Below are 18,398 nucleotides of genomic sequence, written 5' to 3' on the forward strand. Positions count from 1 at the left end.
CACCCTGACTACCCTGACTCAGTTCTGCTTTACAAATCTGGCTAGACCGGAGTATACACACTGGTACAGATAAGAGCTGTTGACACATGGAATTCAGGACAGATAAAACGCTCAGGAACAGTAGTGGGAGTACCGATATCATGAGGGGAGGGGGATAGGGGAGAGGGAGAAAGGGGGAACTCACCAGAAAGTTGGATATATAGGCTCCCCATGGGGATGAATAACAAATGTGGATGAAGGAAGACAATGGACAGTGTAAGACACAAAAGAACAACAATTATATATAATTGATCAAGGTTTCATGTGGGTGGGTATATTAGTCTGGTAGACTAGAGAAATAAAATTCATGGATATTCGTATGTATATAAGAAAGAACTTTGTATACAAGAGCAATTGAGTATTGAGAAAATATCCCAGCCCAGTCCAGATAAAAGTCCATAAATCCAATATTACCCCATATGTTGATACTAGTCCATAAATTCTTCAGACTCATGCAGCCATGCAATGACGCAGAATGCAGGAAGATTTCAGGCCAGTGGGTGGAAAATCTTGTGGATCCAGTGGTGGTAGAAGCCTCGCAGAGCTAGCTCCCAGGGCTCTGGCTGCATCAGGGTAGTTCCATGTGGCTTCTCAGCAAGCATGTCTTGCAGGGAGTATATGTCCTGTCTCTAGCGAGCTGTTTATCTCCTTAGCACCTCCAAATGAGGTGATCAAGCTGCAACGTCATTGACAGGCTAAACTCCACCCCTTCATTCTTAATCCTCTCAAATTGACAACAGATTATGTAACTACCACAATGGGGGAGGGAAGGGGAAAAAGAGGAGCTGATACCAAGAGCTCAAGTAGAAAGACATTGTTTTGGAAGGAAATGTTGATGGCAACATATGTACAAGTATGCTTAATACCATTGAATGATGGATTGTTATAAGATTTGTAAGAGACCCCAATAAAATGATTTTTTTTAAAAAAAGATACCATGGCTTGAGTCAGGCACACCATAATCCTCAAAGTAAAAACCTTAAAAAGGCCTTACACAGCAGAATTACCCAATGTAATGTGTCATTCAATCTCATAACTGCTGCTTACGTGAGCTCATTGATTGTACATCCAAGCAAGATGCTATCCTTCATAACTTCAATCTTTTCTCTGTTTTTCATGGTATTACCAGTTGTGAAGATTTTTGTTTTTTGTATTTTTTGCATTGAGTTGTAATCCATACTGATGACTGCAATCCATGATCTTCAGCATTCATCAGCAATAACTTCAAGTCCTACTCACTTTCAAGTAAGGTTGTGTCATCCGCATTTGTTGTTAATAAGCCTTCTTCCAATCCCAATGCCACATTCTTCTTCATATAATCCAATTTGTGTGATTATTTGCTCAGTATACAGATTGAAAAACTATGGTGAGAAAATACAACCCTGACACACACCTTTCTTGATTTTAAGCCATACAATTTTCCCTTGCTCTGTTCTTACAACAGCACAATTAATTATTATGGAATTCCTATTCTTATCAAGGTTATCTATAATTTGTTACGGGACACACAGTTGAAAGCTTTTGTGTAGTCAATAAAACACAAGTAAATATTTTTGTGGTGGTCTTTGCTTTCATCTAAGATCCATCTGACATCAGCAATGATATCCCATGTTCCACATGCTCTTCCGAATTTGGCCTGAAACGCTGGCAGCTCCCTGTCAATGTGCTGCTGCACATTGGGTGATCTTCAGCAACATTTTGTTTGGGTGAACAAAGAAAATTTTACTTTGTTGCTTGGTCTTCAGCATAATTTTACTTGCATTTGATTTCAGTGATATTGTTCTATAGTTTGAGCATTGGGTTGGATCACCTTTCTTTGGAGTTAGTCAAATACAGATCTCTTTCAGTCAGTTGGTCAAATAGCCATATTTCATATTTCTTGGTATAGACGAATGCTTCCAGGGCTTCATCAGTTTGTTGACATATTTCAATTGGTATCCCATCAATCCTTGGGCCTTGTTTTTCACTACTGCCTCCAGTAAGGCTTAGATTTTTTCCCTTTAGTACCATTGATTCTTGATCATATGCTACCTCTTGAAATTGTTGAATGTTGACTAGTTCTTTTTAGTATCAAACCGAAATCAAACAAACAAACGCACTGCCATCGAGTTGATGCCAACTCATAGCGACCCTATAGGACAGGGTAGAAAACTGCCCCTGTATGTTTCTGAGACTGTAACTCTTTATGGAAATAGAGAGCCCAGTCATTCTTCCACAGAGTGCTTGGTGATTTTGAACTGCTGACCTTGCAGTTAGCAGTCCAATTCATAAGCACTACACCACCAGGGCTCCTGTCTGGTACATGCTTCTTTATTCTTTCCACAGTAAAGGTATTTGTTTCCTAATTATACCTACTGCTTGCATATCACATTGCAGGGTTAAGAGTATTGAGATGTGTTTTCCTCTCAAACATAAGATTTTAAATTTATTATTTTTGATACTTAATAATATGCCTTTTATTATTTTCTTTTAGGGATTTTTAGCTCCTGGAGAGATTGATCCTCTAAATCGTAGGTTTTCTACTGTACCAAAGCCAGATGTTGTGGTTCAAGGTATGTATTTTATTTCTAGCCGCAGAAATTATGTTAAATGTTTGCATAAGGGCACATATCACTAGGCAAGTAAATTATAATTTTACTCTTTATCTTAAGTTTTGTCAGGCTTAAAAAGTATACCATGATAGTGTGGGGGGGGGCGGGGGGAAGCATTTAGGAACTAGAGGAAAGTTGTGTTTCATTGTGGCTACACTGCACCCTGACTGGCTCATCTCCTCCCCGCAACCCTTCTGTAAGGGGATGTCCAGTTGCCTACAGATGGGCTTTGGGTCCCCACTCCGCATTCCTCTTTATTCACAATGATATGATGTTTTATTCTTTGATGCCTGATACCTGATCCCTTCAATACTTCATGATCACACAGGCTGGTGTGCTTCTTCCATGTGGGCTTTGTTGCTTCCTAATTCTACCTTACAAATCTGGCTAGACCAGAGGGTGTACACTGGTACAGATAGGAACTGGAAACACAGGGAACCCAGGATGAATGATCCCTTCAGGACGAGTAGTGAGAGTGGTGATACAGGTAGGGTGGGGTGGAAAGGGGGAACCGATTACAGGGATCTACATATAACCTCCTCCCTGGGGGACGGACAACAGAAAAGTGGGTGAAGGGAGACGTCAAAGAGTGTAAGATATGACAAAATAATAATTTACAAATTATCAAGGGTTCATGAGGGAGGGAGGAGTGGGGAGGGAGGGGGGAAATGAAGAGCTGATGCTAGGGATTTAAGTGGAGAGCAAATGTTTTGAGAATGATGAGGGCAGTGAATGTACAAATGTGCTTTACACATTTGATGTATATATGGATTGTGATAAGAGTTGTATGAGTCCCCAATAAAATGATTTTTAAAAAAAGTATACCATGAACTTGGATTGGTTTAATTTCAAAATTGCTATTAATTGGTAGGCACATAATATTATGTATTTGTCCAAACCCATAGAACTGTACAACAAAAGAGTGAACCTTAATGTAAATTATGGGCTTTGGTTAATAATAAGGTACCAATATTGACTCAACAATTATAAATATACCATAGAAATGCTAGATGTAAACAAGAGAAACAACATTCTGTGAGGAATGGGTAAATGGAAACTCTCTGAACTTTCTGCATAATCTTTTTGTTTGAACGTTAAATTATTTTTAGGTGAAAGTTTACAGAGCAATTTAGTTTCCCACTCAACAATTTGTATACATTGCGTTTGTGACATCAGTTGTAATCCCCTCTATGTAACAGTCTTCTTCCTATCTATTTCTCCATTCCTGACAATTATCTTATATTTCAGGGCAGCTACTATCTGCAAGGCACTGGAAATATGCTCTGCAAGCATTTTTTGAGCCCCAATACCTATAAGACATCTTTTACACTGATACTTGAAAACTGACATGTTTTCCTCCAGCCTATCCTTTTACCTCTCCCAAAGTATACAGATCTTCTCTCCACCTCCCTTATCTCTTTCAATGATATTATCATCCTCCTAGGAAAGAAAGCTTAAGGTGATTTTTTTTGTTTACTTTCCTATACCAATGTCCAATTTCGAATGAAATTCTACTTTGAATCCCCTTTGAAATAGCTTCAGTCACTTGACTGTGGAGTTGATTCCATTGGGAAAATATCCTTTGTTTTTTAACCCTTTTTATACCTGGTATTCTATATGGTGATATAATATTTTCTTATTGATGACAAAACTTGTTTTCCTTTATAGTTTATGCAGTATGGCTATACTTCTAGTTGCTCAACTTCTTTCATTAAAGATTTTGAAACTTGCTATCTTGCCTTTTTCTTCTTCCCAACTCCTGCCATAGTTCTAGGATATTTCAGCATCTCTATTAGTGCCATCTAGCCTTCATAACTCTAGTGACCTTTCCCTTTACTTCTTCTTTAGCTTTGAGATATTATATCTCAGATATTTCAAGTTTCAAAATACCCCAATATCTCACTCTCTGGTCATAGCCAAACACTATACTTGTCTCTTTTTCCTCTCATTATACTTGCCTACATATTTTAGTCTATTTTTGCTTAACCTCATTGTTGATAATCTACATATCTTATTCACAATCAGTAGTGCACAACATTTTTAATACTCCCACCATTTAAAAAAATCATAGCTCTAGATTAGACTTGCAAGATGCGTTTTCTAATCCTATATCTATTTCAAAAAGCTACACAAAACAGACAGTGACGTAGTTAGGAAGCATCAAGTTGACTCCTGCATACATTATATACAGCAGAGCAAAACAAGGCCCAGTCCTGCACCATCTTAAATGTTTTTTGAGCCTGTGTAGTCACTATGTATTAGAACTGACTTGATGGCCGTGGGTTTAATTTTTGTTTCTTTGCGCCCATTGCTTCAGCCACTACATCAATCCATCTCGTCGAAGGGTTTCATTTTCTTCACTGTCCCTCTACTCCTCCAAGCCTAATGTTGTACTCGAGGGACTATTTCCTCCTTATAAGCTGTCCACGGTACGTGAGATAAAGTCTTGCCATCCTTACATCTAAGGAGCTTCCCGGTGTTCTTCCAAGAGGAATTTACTTTTCTAGTAGTCCATGTTGTTGCTGTTACATGCCATCTAGGCTGTTCTGACTTTCAGCAACCCTGTGTACGGTAGAATAACACGCTGCCTGATCCTGCACCCTTGAATCTACCGTTGAATCAAGTGTGTCAGTCAATCTCCTTGAGCGTTTCCTTTTGTTCACTGACCTACTTTAGCCGTCATGACGTTCTCTTCCAGGGACCGGTCATTCCTAATCATATGTACAAAAATGTGAGACAAACTGTCACCATCCTCGCGTCTAAGGAGTATGCTGGCTGTCCTTTTTCCAAATAGTTTGTTCTTTTGACAACCCATGGTACTTTCAATATTCTTTTCTATCACCATAATTCAAATGCATCAATTCTTCGTCAATTCAGTGTCCGGATTTCACATGCGTAAGAGGTGATTGAAAATACTCTGGCTGGAGTCAGTGCACCTTATTCCTCACAGCAACATCTTTGCTTTTCAGCACTTTAAAGAGATATTTTGCAATAGAATTACCCGATGTGCTTGTCATTCAATCTTTGGATTGCTGCTTCCATGGGCATTGATTATGGATACAAGCAAGATGAAATCCTTGATAACTTTGATCTTCTTTCTATTTATCATGATTATACATACTGGTCCACTTGTGAGGATTTTGTGTTTCTTTTACACTGAGTTGTAATCCATACTGAAAGTTTAATCCCTGACTTTCATCAGCAAGTGCTTGAAGTCTGCCTCACTTTCAGTAAGCGCGTTGAGTCATGTGCATATGGAAGTCTGTTAACAAAGCTTTCCTCCATGTTCTTCTTCATATAGTCTGACTTCTTTGATTATTTGCTCAGCACGCAGATTGAAATAGTATGATGAGAGGATACGAACCTGACATGCACCGTTCCTGATTTTATTCCATGAAGTATGCCCTCATTCTGGTCCCACAACTGCCTCATGATTCACCTACAGGTTCTTCATGAACACAATACAGTGTTCTGGAATTCCCATTCTTCTCAAAGCTATCCATAGTTTATGATCCACCCGGTTGAATGCCATTGCATAGTCAATAAAACACAAGTAAATATCGTTCTAGCATTCTCTGCTTTCAGCCGAAATCCTTCCGATATCAGCAGTGATAGCCCTTGTTCCACATCCTCTTCTGAATCCAGCCTGAATCTGGTTGCTCCTTGTCATTGTACTGCTGCAACCATTGTTCGATAATCTTCAGCAAGATTTAACTTAAATGTGGCATTAAGGACATTGTTCTGTAACGTGAACATTCTTTTGGGTCACCTTTCTTTGGAATGAGTACACATATGAATCTCTTCTAGTCAGTTAGCCAACTAGCTGTCTTCCAAATTTCTTGGCATAGCCGGAGGAGGGCTTCCAGTGCCTCATCAGCTAGTTGAAACATTTCTATTGATATTACGTCAATCCCTGGAACTTGGTTATTGGCTGTTGCCATTATTGCAACTTACATTTCTTCCTTCAGTATCCTTGGTTCTTGATCATATGCTACCTCTTGAAATGGCTGGATGTCAACTAGCTCTTTTTGGTAGCTTGACTTTGTGTGTTCCTTCTATCTTCTTTTGATGCTTCCTGCAACGTTCACAATTTTGCTCATGGAATCTTTCAATATTACAACTCAAGGATTTAGTTTTTTTCTTCATTTCTTCCAGCTTAAAATATTCTGAGCATCTTATTCCTTTTTAGTTTTATAAAATCTATTTTTTCAGTATTCATTATAATACTTTACTTCATCTTCTTGAGCTGCCCATTGAATTTTTCTGTTCAGTTTTTTTACTTCATCATATCTTCCATTTGCTTTAACTACTCTGATTAAAACCAAGTTGCAGAGTCCCTTAAGACAATCTTTTCTTTCTTTCCAGTCTTTTTAATGGCATCTTGCTTTCTTCATGTATGACATTTTTAAATATTCTCACACAGCTCAGCAGGTCTTCTGTCAGTGTTCAATGACTCAAATCTATTCTTGAGATATTCTCGAAATTCGGGTGGGATATATTCAAGGTTGTTTTTTGGCACTTGTGGATTTGCGTGATTTTTCTTAAGCTTCAAGGCTTACATATGAGCAATTGATGGCTTGTTCCATCTTTGGCCCCTGACTCAGTTTTACCTGCTAATATTGAGCTTCTCAATGTCTCCTCCCACAGATATAATCAATTTGATCTCTGTGTATTCTATCTGCAGAAGTCCACATGTGTAATTGTCATTTATGATGTTGAATAAAGGTATTTGCTATTAATAACTCATTGGTCTTGCAAAATTCTATCATGTAATATTCAGCTTCATTTCTACTACTGAGGCCATATTCCCCAACCACTGCTCTTTCCTCTTTGTTTCCAACTCTTGCATCTCAACCAACAATAATTAGCATTGCATCCTTATTGCATGTTTGATCAATTTCAGATTCAAGACATTGCCTTAAAAATTTTTTGATTGGTGCATAAATTTTAATAATACCGTATATACGTGAGTATAAGCCAACCCGAATATCAGTCGAGGCACCTAATTTTACCACAAAAACTGCATTAAAATTGTGCTGAAAAACTCGGCTTATACATGAGTATATACGGTAGTTGTATTAACCGGATTACTTTTTGTATATAGATATTTCTCTATTACAGACAATATTGTACTTCAAGATTGATCTTGAGATGTACATTTTTATCATGAATGCTATGTTATTCCTCTTGAATTTGTCATTCCAAGCATAGTAACCAATATGATTGTCTGGCCAATATGAATATACAGTGAACTCTCGTTTATCGCGGTTAATCGGTTCTAGACCATACTGTGATAAATGAAATTCCGCGAAGTAGGATTCCTTATTTGTAAATCAAATATTTTCGTAGTTAGAGCATAGAGGACATGAAAAAACACCCTTTAGTCACCATTACACTCGTATTACCCAATTTATTAAACGAAAAAGGGGAAATACAGTAAAACATTTTGGACATTACAATTATCATTTATTATCTTATATTATTTATGGCATCAAGCGTGTACAGTATGAGCCAATCAGTGGTAGTAATGACAGAGCATGGGCTGTTACGCAAAAACCGCGATAGAGTGGAGCCGCGGAAGTCGAAGCACGAAGTGGCGAGGGTTCACTGTATTTCAGCTCACTAATGCTTAGGAAATTGATCTTTATGCACTTCATTTTTGACGACTTTCAATTTTCCTAGATTCATTCTTCATACATCCTAAGTTCAGTTTATGAATAAATATTTCTTCTCATTTTGAGTAGTGCCCCATCACCTGATGCAGATCTCGAAGGCTTTACTCCGCAAGACCTTATTGCATCCCTGTCATTATGGTCAACTCTTCCTTGAGATGCAGCTCTTCTGTAGTCGTGTGGAATTGCCTTCTCATTTTCCAGCACTGTATCTGACAATGTCCCACTGCCATTCCTGAGGTTGTTGGTATCGAACAATGTTCTGTTGCTATTCACAACCCATTTGTTCATCAGTTTGTTTTTCTGTGGTGGCTTGCATATTGCTATGGTGCTGGAAGCTATGCCATTGGTATTCAAATACCAACAGGATCACCCAAGGTGAACAGGTTTTAGCTGAGCTTCCAAACTAAGTACAACTTATGAAGATGAAAGAATTCTGTCCAATTCTGAGGAATTAGCCACTGACGACCTTATGAGTAGCAATTGTAGTCTATGGTATCCTTTACCAACACTATAATTTAATGTCCTTTACCAACACTATAATTTAAACACATTAAGCTAGGCTGATCTTATTTTGTGTCAGTCCTCGTTTTTAATCCTTAGTCAATGTTTCCATTCTTATCAACCACTATTCCATGCTATATTTTCCCTTTTAAACCCACCTCTTGTTCTTAGACTCATTTATATCTGATTATCTTAATATCTTGATCTGTGTTGGTTTTTCAAGCCTTCTTCCTTATAGCTTCAATCATTTTTGCTTCCTTTTCTTCATTCTCAGTAAATAAGATATTTTTCCTTCCTATTCAATGCCAAATCCTCGTTCTGGCGCTTAATCCTATTCTCTTCTCCTGACTTCGTCAGGAATTTATTCTTTCCTGTAATGTGCAAATCTCCCTCTCTGTAGGTTCTAGTTTTGGTCTATTGACATGTTCACCTCTCTCCAGTTATCCTGTATATCTCTTCATTTCTAATCAAACATCCACTTCAAAAGCTTTCCTTTATTCTGCAGTCCTTTACATACTGATTTCTTCATGACTCACTACCCATGGCCATCGAGTCTCTTTCAACTCCTAATGGCCCGATATAGGCTTCCTAAGACTGTAAATCGTCAAAGGAGTAGACTGCCTAACTGTCTTCTGAGTAATGGCTAGTATAATTGATATCAATACTGCCGCTTTTGCAATCTTGTCATTAGGAGCCCAACAACTAACCCACAGCACCACCAGGTTTTGTTGACTTCCTTACTCCTCTGAGCAGGATTGCTTAAATGACCAGTGACCTTTTGTAAATGTATTTTTATTGTGAATTAGGTAGAGGATTTACATTTTGGATCATCAACTCTGTGTTGAACAGTTCAAGTCACTTATCAACACACACACCCCCATTCTATCCCATCCCCAATTTCTCCTCTCCCTCTTATGGATCTCTGTTTCCCTTCCGCCCAAGTCATCACCTGTCAACCTTCTAGTCCATTTCTTTCCCCTAGTCCTCCCTCCCTTGGAACCCCCAAATTCTTATTATGGTGTGTCTTCTATTATTCCATTAATCATTATGTAGTGTCCCTTTTTTTTCCTCTCGCTGTGTTTTTTGCTTTGAAGTCCATTTTATTGGACATTAATATTTCCATTCCTGCTTTTTTTTGCTTAGCATTAGATTAATGTATTTTTCTATCCTTTGGTTTTTAGTCCATTTTTTTGTCTTTCTGTCTAAGGTGTGTTTCTTGTAAGCTGCATATCAATTGGTCTTAATTTCTTATATAGTCTGCTACTCTTTGTCTCCTGAGTAGTGCATTTAATCCATTAACATTTATTGTCACTACTGATATTGTGTGGCTTTGTTTCTGTCATTTTGTTGTGTGCCTGCGTGTGTTCACTGGTTTCTTTGTTGTTGTTTTTTTTCCTTATATTTCTGTCCTGTTTTGAGCATTTTTCTTTCAGTGTGTTGATTTCTGGGTGTTGTCTTGTATGTTGCTCACAGGTTTGTCTTCTATTGTTCTTGAGTCTCTATCCAAAGTATTCCCTATAATACTTTTTGTAACGTTGGTCTTGTTTTTACAAATTCCTCTAATTTCTCCTTGTCTGGAAATATACTTATTTTCCCCTCATATTTGAGGAATACCTTTATTGGATGTAAGATTCATGATTGGCAATTTTTTCTTTCAGAGTTTTATATATGTCACTACATTGTCTTGCCTGCTTGGTTTCCTCTGAGAAATGAGAGCTTATTGTTAATAGTTTTCTTTGCTGCTCTCCAATTTCTCTCCTTTGCCTTGGTATCAGAAAGTTTGACTACATGAACTTTTCCTGTTTGAGTCTATCAGTTTTGGGGTTCTTTCAACTTCTTGAATAGATATTTTCTCCTCTTTTATGATATCAAGAAAGATTTCTTCCATGATTTCTTATACTATTTTCGCTATTTATTTTTGTTGTTGTTTCTTCCTGCTCAGGAATCCCAATGAGATGTAGGCTGTTCCTCTTGATAGTGCCCCACAAAGTTCTTAGACTGTCTTTGAATGCCTGTGATCTTTTTTGTTGATTGTTTCTTTCTCTGGTTTTAGTCCAAAGAATTGTCTTCAAATTATTTTAGCTTCCCATTTCTTCCATTATATTACTATTCTATTTTGTCAGGTTATCTAATTCTCATATCTTAATGGTTTATCTTTTGGAATTCTATTTGATGTAGGGTTTCTTTTTTTCTGTTGTTCTCTCATCAGTTCCTTCAACCATTGAAAGGAATTGAACATCATTTTTCTGCATTCTCTTTCTGGTAGTTAGAGGGTCTTTTTTTTAGACTCTTCCTGTGGATTTGGGTTTTGTTCAGTTATTTCTGTCCTTTCTTCTTCCTCGTGTGTATATCTAGTAGTCAGATGATTTTATATCAACTAGACACTCTTGACTAGGGGTGGACTCAAACCTGTCAATCAGGCCACAATCAGATGTTGTATCCTTGGGGGGCGTGGCCTTCTTATAAACAGGGACTCAGGGTCTCGTCCCTCCCTCTTTACCTTTCTGCTTGGTGGCCACCCTGAGAGCTGCCAGAGCTATACCATGTTTCCACCAACCTTTGATCCACATGGCTCTGCACCCTGTTATCACGACCTATTATCTTCCTGTATTCTGCATCTTTGCATGTGCCTATATGACTCTGAAAGAGGTACTTATGGACTAGTATTGGACTTATTAACTTGAATTGGATTGGGCTGGTGAGATAGTTAAAGTTTATTGTGCCAACCTGGCCGATAAACACATGTGGGGTTAATTGAACGGCAGAGAGATAAATGGCTCAGTGAGCCTTGCCTTTCGAGTTCTTGGGTCTCTTGCTTTGTGATGTTAGGATCAGGGTGCAGTTGCCTTAGCCAGTTCCGTGCTTCAGCTGGCAAAGCTCACTTCCTGCAAGACATCCATGAGGAGAAGCTGCATGGACCTACCCCGACGCAGCCCTGGGTGCTGGAGCAGCCGTGTGGAGACCCCTGCCAGCGCTGAGATGCTTACACGTTCACTGATTCGGTTTTCCTCCTGCAGTCAGTGTCATAGTGTGTGTATGACTTTGTAGACTGGCGTTGGACATGTGGGCTAAGGTTGGACTTGTGGGCTTGGGCAGCACTGGGTTGGGGTGTGTTCTTGATGTGCACTTACCCTTTATATAAAACTCTCTCTTATACATATGGGTTTCTGTGGATTTGTTTCTCTAATGTACCCAGACTAACACAACTGGGATTCTTTTTGATATATAATTACTTCTTGATATAAAAAGTTCTTTGTGTGTGTGTGTGTGTGTGTGTGTCACACACACACACACACATATATTAGTATCACTGGATTTGTTTCTGCAGTCAACCCAGACTAACGCAGTGTGTGAGCCATGATCGACTGCTGTTTCTATGGCATTAGGATTAATGGAGCTGTTAGTGTTATCAAGACTGCTCAAAAGTTTGGGAGTTGGCTTTTTTGCCCAAGTTCTGAGATGGCTAAGTCCATCTTTGCTGGAGTGTGGGGATTGGCTGAGGGCTTCCTTCCCAGAGTGTGGAGATTAGGGACCTTTTTAATTGCTTAACTGAGTAGATAATTTTAAATCCATCTGTTAGTGTATATTTCTATTCCATTTTACACATTAGTCATTTTTCCATCTGGGAACCTTAACCACCATATATTCTTAATACCATACTCCTGGATCTTCTTAGACCTACATTAAGTAAGTCTCATTTAGTACTCTCTCTTATTATTATCTCTTAGCTGTTGGTATTCCTGAGAGTTCTGTCCTTAACTTAATACTTTTTTCTTCATATAATAATGATCCCTGAATCTATGTCAGCTACCTGTTAGGTAGCCAGATTTGGATGTCTTTCCTGCACTTAAAACTCAACATATCTAAAACTCACCAACAACAGCCTCTGGTGCTACATTATTCACACACACCTTTCCACCTATGTCTTGAATGGTAATCCCATCCTCCCAGTTATACAAATAAACACTCTGGCAATCATTGTCAAAGCATTTTATCCCTTATGATCAGTTAGCAAGTCTAGAGTCCTTTGCCTCCTAATTATTTCTGGAATCTGTCTAGTTCTCTCCAGGTTCAATGTATAAAAATACTGGTATAATAGTTTCTCTAGCTTCAGCAGGTAGGAAAGTGAATCAAATACAGCAGCAGCAGCCCATTTATGATTCATATTAGAAACAGTTTGGATATACATCCTTCCTCTTCTGTTTTTACTAGTCCCTCTCACAGCAATCTCTATTTCTCTGCTGGATCCAACAGCTCATTATAATGGCCACACCGAATTCCCAGACAATAATTCATGATTATGGGATGTATGGGATGGGGGTGGGGAGTAACAGGTTACAACCTTGGGATGAATAGGCTACAACTAGGAAATAGGATTAGGGGGTGTGGCAGTTAGATTTTATGTCAACTTGCACTTATGTAGGGTGGAGTCCAACTTGTCAACCAGGTCACAGCCTGATGATGTCTCCTAGGAGGTGTGACCTTTTTATGAGAGAGACACAAGGGATCCCTCCCCTCTCGCTGCCCCTGTGGCTTCCTCTTTACTGGCACTCTATGCCTGCCTCTCGGGGTGGCCCCATGTGGACTGCCCAACCTTGAGAGCTATTGGTACCCTGCCATGGTTCCACTTAGCTTTGATGCTTGCAACTCTACATCTTCTGGACTGTGATCTTCCTACTTTTTGCATCACCTTTCTCAGTCATCAGCTTTCAGCTATGTGAATCTTAAGAGGGCTCTGGCTAGCATCAAACCCACGGTCTTAAGTTGAACTGGGCTGGGATGCCTTCTTGATATAAAATTACTTTTTGATATAAAGCTCTTTCTTATACATATATGAGCATCACCAGTTTTGTTCCTCTAGACAACCCAGCCTAACACAAGAAGTATGCAAGAAATGTCTCCCTTCTTCAGTGTAGAACATCTCTCTTAGCTGCTCTTGAACTTTTCTTGACCCAAAAAGGACAAGCTCTTCGCACTACCTGCAGGAAAGGGTTTTTTTGGCCCCTTCAGGACAGGCCTCCCTTCTTTCCCCTTGGCCCCACTCAGGTTTGTCTGTTGCTCTGTTCAGGCAAGTGTTACACAAATCTTTAGCACAACCAGTAAGTACCCAGACCCACCCCAATTCCATCAGGAAGCTTCTTGCATGAAAGTACTCAGCCCCTTTCTGCTTCATGGGTTTGCAAGCCTACCTCTGTCAAATGCCCAGAGGCACTCTACTTCAATTGGAAGTTATGGAATGGCATACTCACTCTAACCACCTTGTTCTGTGGGCTAGGAAACCCACTGTGCTGTTTTATGCCAGCATTCTGGTTCTGCTGCTGCCACTTTGTCTACCACACTTTCTGCTGATTCTCTGCTACTGCACTTGCCACTGCTTCTTATCATCTCTGGTATTACAGATCTCTCTCTCTCTCTCTCTCTCTCTCTCTCTCTCTCTCTCTCTCTCTCTCTCTCTCGATCCAGGGGTCTAGGAGGTTCTCAGCTCAGTGACCAAAGGCTGTGCTCCACCTTTAGCTTTTCTTTCTTGGTGGGAGTGAGACCTTTTTTCTAGTCTCTCGAATTGGCACTTTGAAGCCTAATGATTTTAATCTAGGTAATCCGTATCTCTCCCTTGCATTACTGCAATCACTTTTTACTGCTCTTTCTGCCTTCAGTTTATGCCCATTACAGTATATCATCAATCTATTCTTCAAACAGCTGCCTCAATATATCCTTTTTAAGGGCTAGATATGGACATACTATTCTCTGATTACAACTCTGAAGGGGCTTTTCATTGCCAGTCTTCTTAACATGGCTTAATTTACAAGGTTCTTTATAATCCAATCCCTGGTCCCCCAACCCAGCTTCATTTCTTATCACATGTTCCTGTTATAAAGAACTTTTAGTAATTCCTAGCTCTTTCTTATTGACAGTTGACCTTGTCCTTTGACATTTATACATGCCATTCCTACTGTCTGAAATAATTTCTCCCTCTCTTTTATCATCACCTTTACCAGGCTGAATACAATTCCAATATAATTATCAATATCAGTGTGTTTCAGCTCACTAATGTCTAATACATTCTATTTCATTTTTAATGACTTTCAATTTTCCTAGATCCATATTTCATACATTCAAATTCTTATTATTAATGAATGTTTGCAGCTGTTCATTCTCATTTTGAGCTATAGCCAATCAAGGTCCCAAATATATACACTTCATCCCTGTCATTAAAGACAGCTCTACTTTGAGGAGGGAGCTCTTCCCCAGTTGTATTTTGAATGTCTTACAACCTGAGGGAATCATCTTTCAGCACAATATCAGACAGTGCTGCTGTGCATAAAGTCTTCAGTTCATAATCCCTCAGAAGTGGACTATCTTTTCCTTCTTTCTGATCTGTCTCAATATTGAAGCTGCAACGAAGCCTGTCCACCATGGGTGACCCTGTTGGTATTTGACAAACTGCTGGCATATGTTCCAGCATCAGTGTGCAACACACTGACAAATGAGTGGTGGGACCATGTACATAGGCTGTACTAAATAAGCATTTTCTAGCTATTTTATAAAACAAACAACAAAAAAGAGACATCCTGGAATTCAAGTGCACCTGGGGCCTCAGAGTAGTTTTGACTCACTTCTCCTTCAGTCCCATCTATTTCCATTACCAAATACATTGGCCTCTGCAAAACTCCAAAGTTGAATACAAACAGTGTGGAAATAATTGCCAAAGCACAAAACACAGGATCCTTGATAGGACACATCTCCTGTGTACCTTTCCAGATGAATTTTTGTCACTATACAATGTACTTCATGCTAGATCATATATTGAAGTATATGTAGTTTTACCTCCCCCAAATCATACTTTATCGCTCATCTTCATGCTGGATGTTCATTCTAGATCCTCTTCCTAGAACGGCTGCCCCATTCCCATCTTATTTCTCTTCCAAACAAACAAACTCGCCGCCGTCAAGTCAACACTGATTTATTTTTTCTACTTAGCTTTTATTCACCTTTTCAATCTCAGTTTTGCCGTCAACTCTTGTAGGAAACCTTTTCTAAAACTTCCACCCAAACCCAGACTAAATAGCTACCACTCTTTGATAGGTTCATCGTGTTTTGTATATATCATTCTCTATCTAGCATGTTAATTTATAATCCATTTATGTGAACCATTCACATTAGAATGTGAGCTCCTCAAGCAAGAAACTAGCTGATTCATCCCTATATACCTAGTACCTAGCATAGTACCTCATCCATGTATGTGTTCAGCAAATGTTTATTTATTGAGTGGGTAGAGGGCAACATGTAGCTTTCTGGGCTTTTCTCAGCCCACTATCATTTTCCCTCTGAACAGTTACCCTGGAAAATCTCCTTTATTTTAATATTTCCAATTGGAACTAATCAAGATAATGTTATATACAAGGGACCAAAAATCCCAATATCCTGCCTTCGACTACAATAACCAATCTCAAGGCATGAAATTCTCAAGATAGTAAAATACACAAAGAATAATATAAAAGGAAAGCAAAGTTGTCAACTAGGTCTTTGTCCCAAAAACCTAATATGAGAATTCTGGTAAGCTAGAATCAACCAAAGGTCCTGGTGGCATAATGAGTTGTGAATTGAACTGCTAACCACAAAGTCTGAGATTCAAACTCTCCATCCCTTTCTCGGGAGAGAGCTAAGGGTAGCTAATTCTATGAAGATTTTAAAGTCTTGGAAGCCTAACGGGGCAGTTGTAGTTTGTGCTTTGCCATTGATGAGTCAGAATTGAGTCCATGGCAGTGGGGTGTTGTTGGGAATTACGAATTGCATTCTTCCTTCCCATAAATCCAACTGAACACATCTACCAGTTTTAGAGGAGCAGGAATAGAGAGCATGTTTTGAGAGCATGTTTGCCCTGGATGGTCACCGTCAGTCCAGCTGAGCCCTTTCTTGGATGATTTACCTCCAGCTATGTATCTGTCACATAGAAGAAAAGTGAAGAGAATAATCAAGGAACCGGTCCACTCTCATAAATATAAGGAAGGGAAAGGAAGCTGTCCAGACTTTTCAGGTTCTGAGTCTGGGTCTGTTGCTTCCATTTCCACACCCCATCCCAAATTTCTCACACACAGTTTCAAATGTAGTACCTGCTCTATATTGATGGCATACAACTCATCCTACCTTTCACTATAGGCAATTCTTTAATAGAGGCTTTTGTGTGTGTGTGTGTGTGTGTTTGTAATTGTTCTCCCGTTCCTGTCCCTGATAAGTGTACTAATAGGAAAGAGCCTGGGGAATCAACTTTTGCCACTGCTATAAGAAGCCATGGTTACACTGTTGGATAATCATTGAACTTCTAACTACGAGGTTGGCAGTTCAAACCCACCAGTCTCTCCATAAGAGAAAAATGAGGTTATCTGCTCCCATATTATCTACAACCTCAGAAACCCAGTATAGGGCTGTTATAAGTCAGAATCAACTAGATGGCAGTGGGTAAATAGCATGCCTCATGATATATTTTACCTGTTTGAAAATGGATTCCCTGATAAAAAGGAGTACAATGGTCTTTACTCAAAAAGCAAAATTGAGTACTCTACTCATAATAATTTCCCTTTTCATTTCAATTAATATTGTTTAGTATTTGGCATGACACCTATTTCATCAAAGCTCCTCAATTATTGTTCCATTTTTCTACTTCTTTTTACTTTCCTTCAAAGGGAATTACATTCTTTTTTTGGGGGGGGGAATTACATTCTTAAAGAGCTTTTAGAGTTCAATTGGGGGGGAAGTTTTTGACCCTGTGTTCTTTCTTTTCTGTAGTTTCAATTCTAGCAGAGACAGACGAGATCAAGGCTATCTTGAAGGACAAAGGAATTGATGTGGAAACTATTGCTGAGGTACACCCCATCAGAGTACAACCAGCTCGTATTCTGAGCCACATTTATTCCAGTCTAGGTAAGCAGATTGATCAATGTGCTAGATCAAACACATAATTTAATACATTTTGGTTTCGATCTTTCTTTTTAATCCTTTGATCTTTCATTGCTTTATTAACTGAATCTCAGGGGAAATTTAGTATCTCTGAAATCCAAGCTTCGAAGTCTATATACCCTTGACAGGTTTGTTAGTTTTAGATGTGCTACTTACCCTTTAAGATTCCCTGGTGGGGTGGTTGGTTACACATCAGGCTGCTAACCACAAGCTTGGCAGTTAAAACCCACCAGCCACTCTCCAAGAGAAAGGTAAGGCTTGTTACTCCCCTAAAGATTTATAGTTGAACAAAGGATGACACTCAAATGACTAAAAAGCACATGAGAATATGTTCTCATTCACTAGCCATTTGGGGAAATTCAAATGAAAGCAGCCAGCCATGAACTACTAACACTACCATTGTAGCCCAACTTAAAAAAACAAAACAAGGAACAACAAATGTTGGAGAGAGTGTGGAGCGATTAGAACACTTCCTGTACTCATTGTTGTTCATGTAATTATTTTTTTCTAATTGTAGCAAAAATATACACAACATTCTTCATTTACACAACTTCTATATGTACAATTTAGTACCATTGATTATATTGTTCACATTTCACCACCATTATTAGATCCTTTCCCAAGTGATTCCACCACC

General features: G+C 38.9%; 1 protein-coding gene across 1 annotated transcript in view; it reads left to right on the plus strand.

The window, feature by feature from the left end:
- The window catches only part of PHKA1 (phosphorylase kinase regulatory subunit alpha 1), a 245,264-nt gene that overhangs the window by 92,717 nt on the left and 134,149 nt on the right, over nt 1-18,398 (plus strand). The window contains exons 13-14 of the mRNA XM_045290221.1: nt 2,513-2,591; nt 17,591-17,725. Coding sequence (XP_045146156.1) covers nt 2,513-2,591; nt 17,591-17,725 — 214 coding nt within the window. The remainder of the gene's footprint in view (nt 1-2,512; nt 2,592-17,590; nt 17,726-18,398) is intronic.

This window comes from Echinops telfairi, unplaced genomic scaffold (genome assembly GCF_000313985.2).
Source record: "Echinops telfairi isolate 266 unplaced genomic scaffold, ASM31398v2 ScPeMD7_34;HRSCAF=130, whole genome shotgun sequence".
In the NCBI taxonomy this organism is placed as follows: domain Eukaryota; kingdom Metazoa; phylum Chordata; class Mammalia; order Afrosoricida; family Tenrecidae; genus Echinops; species Echinops telfairi.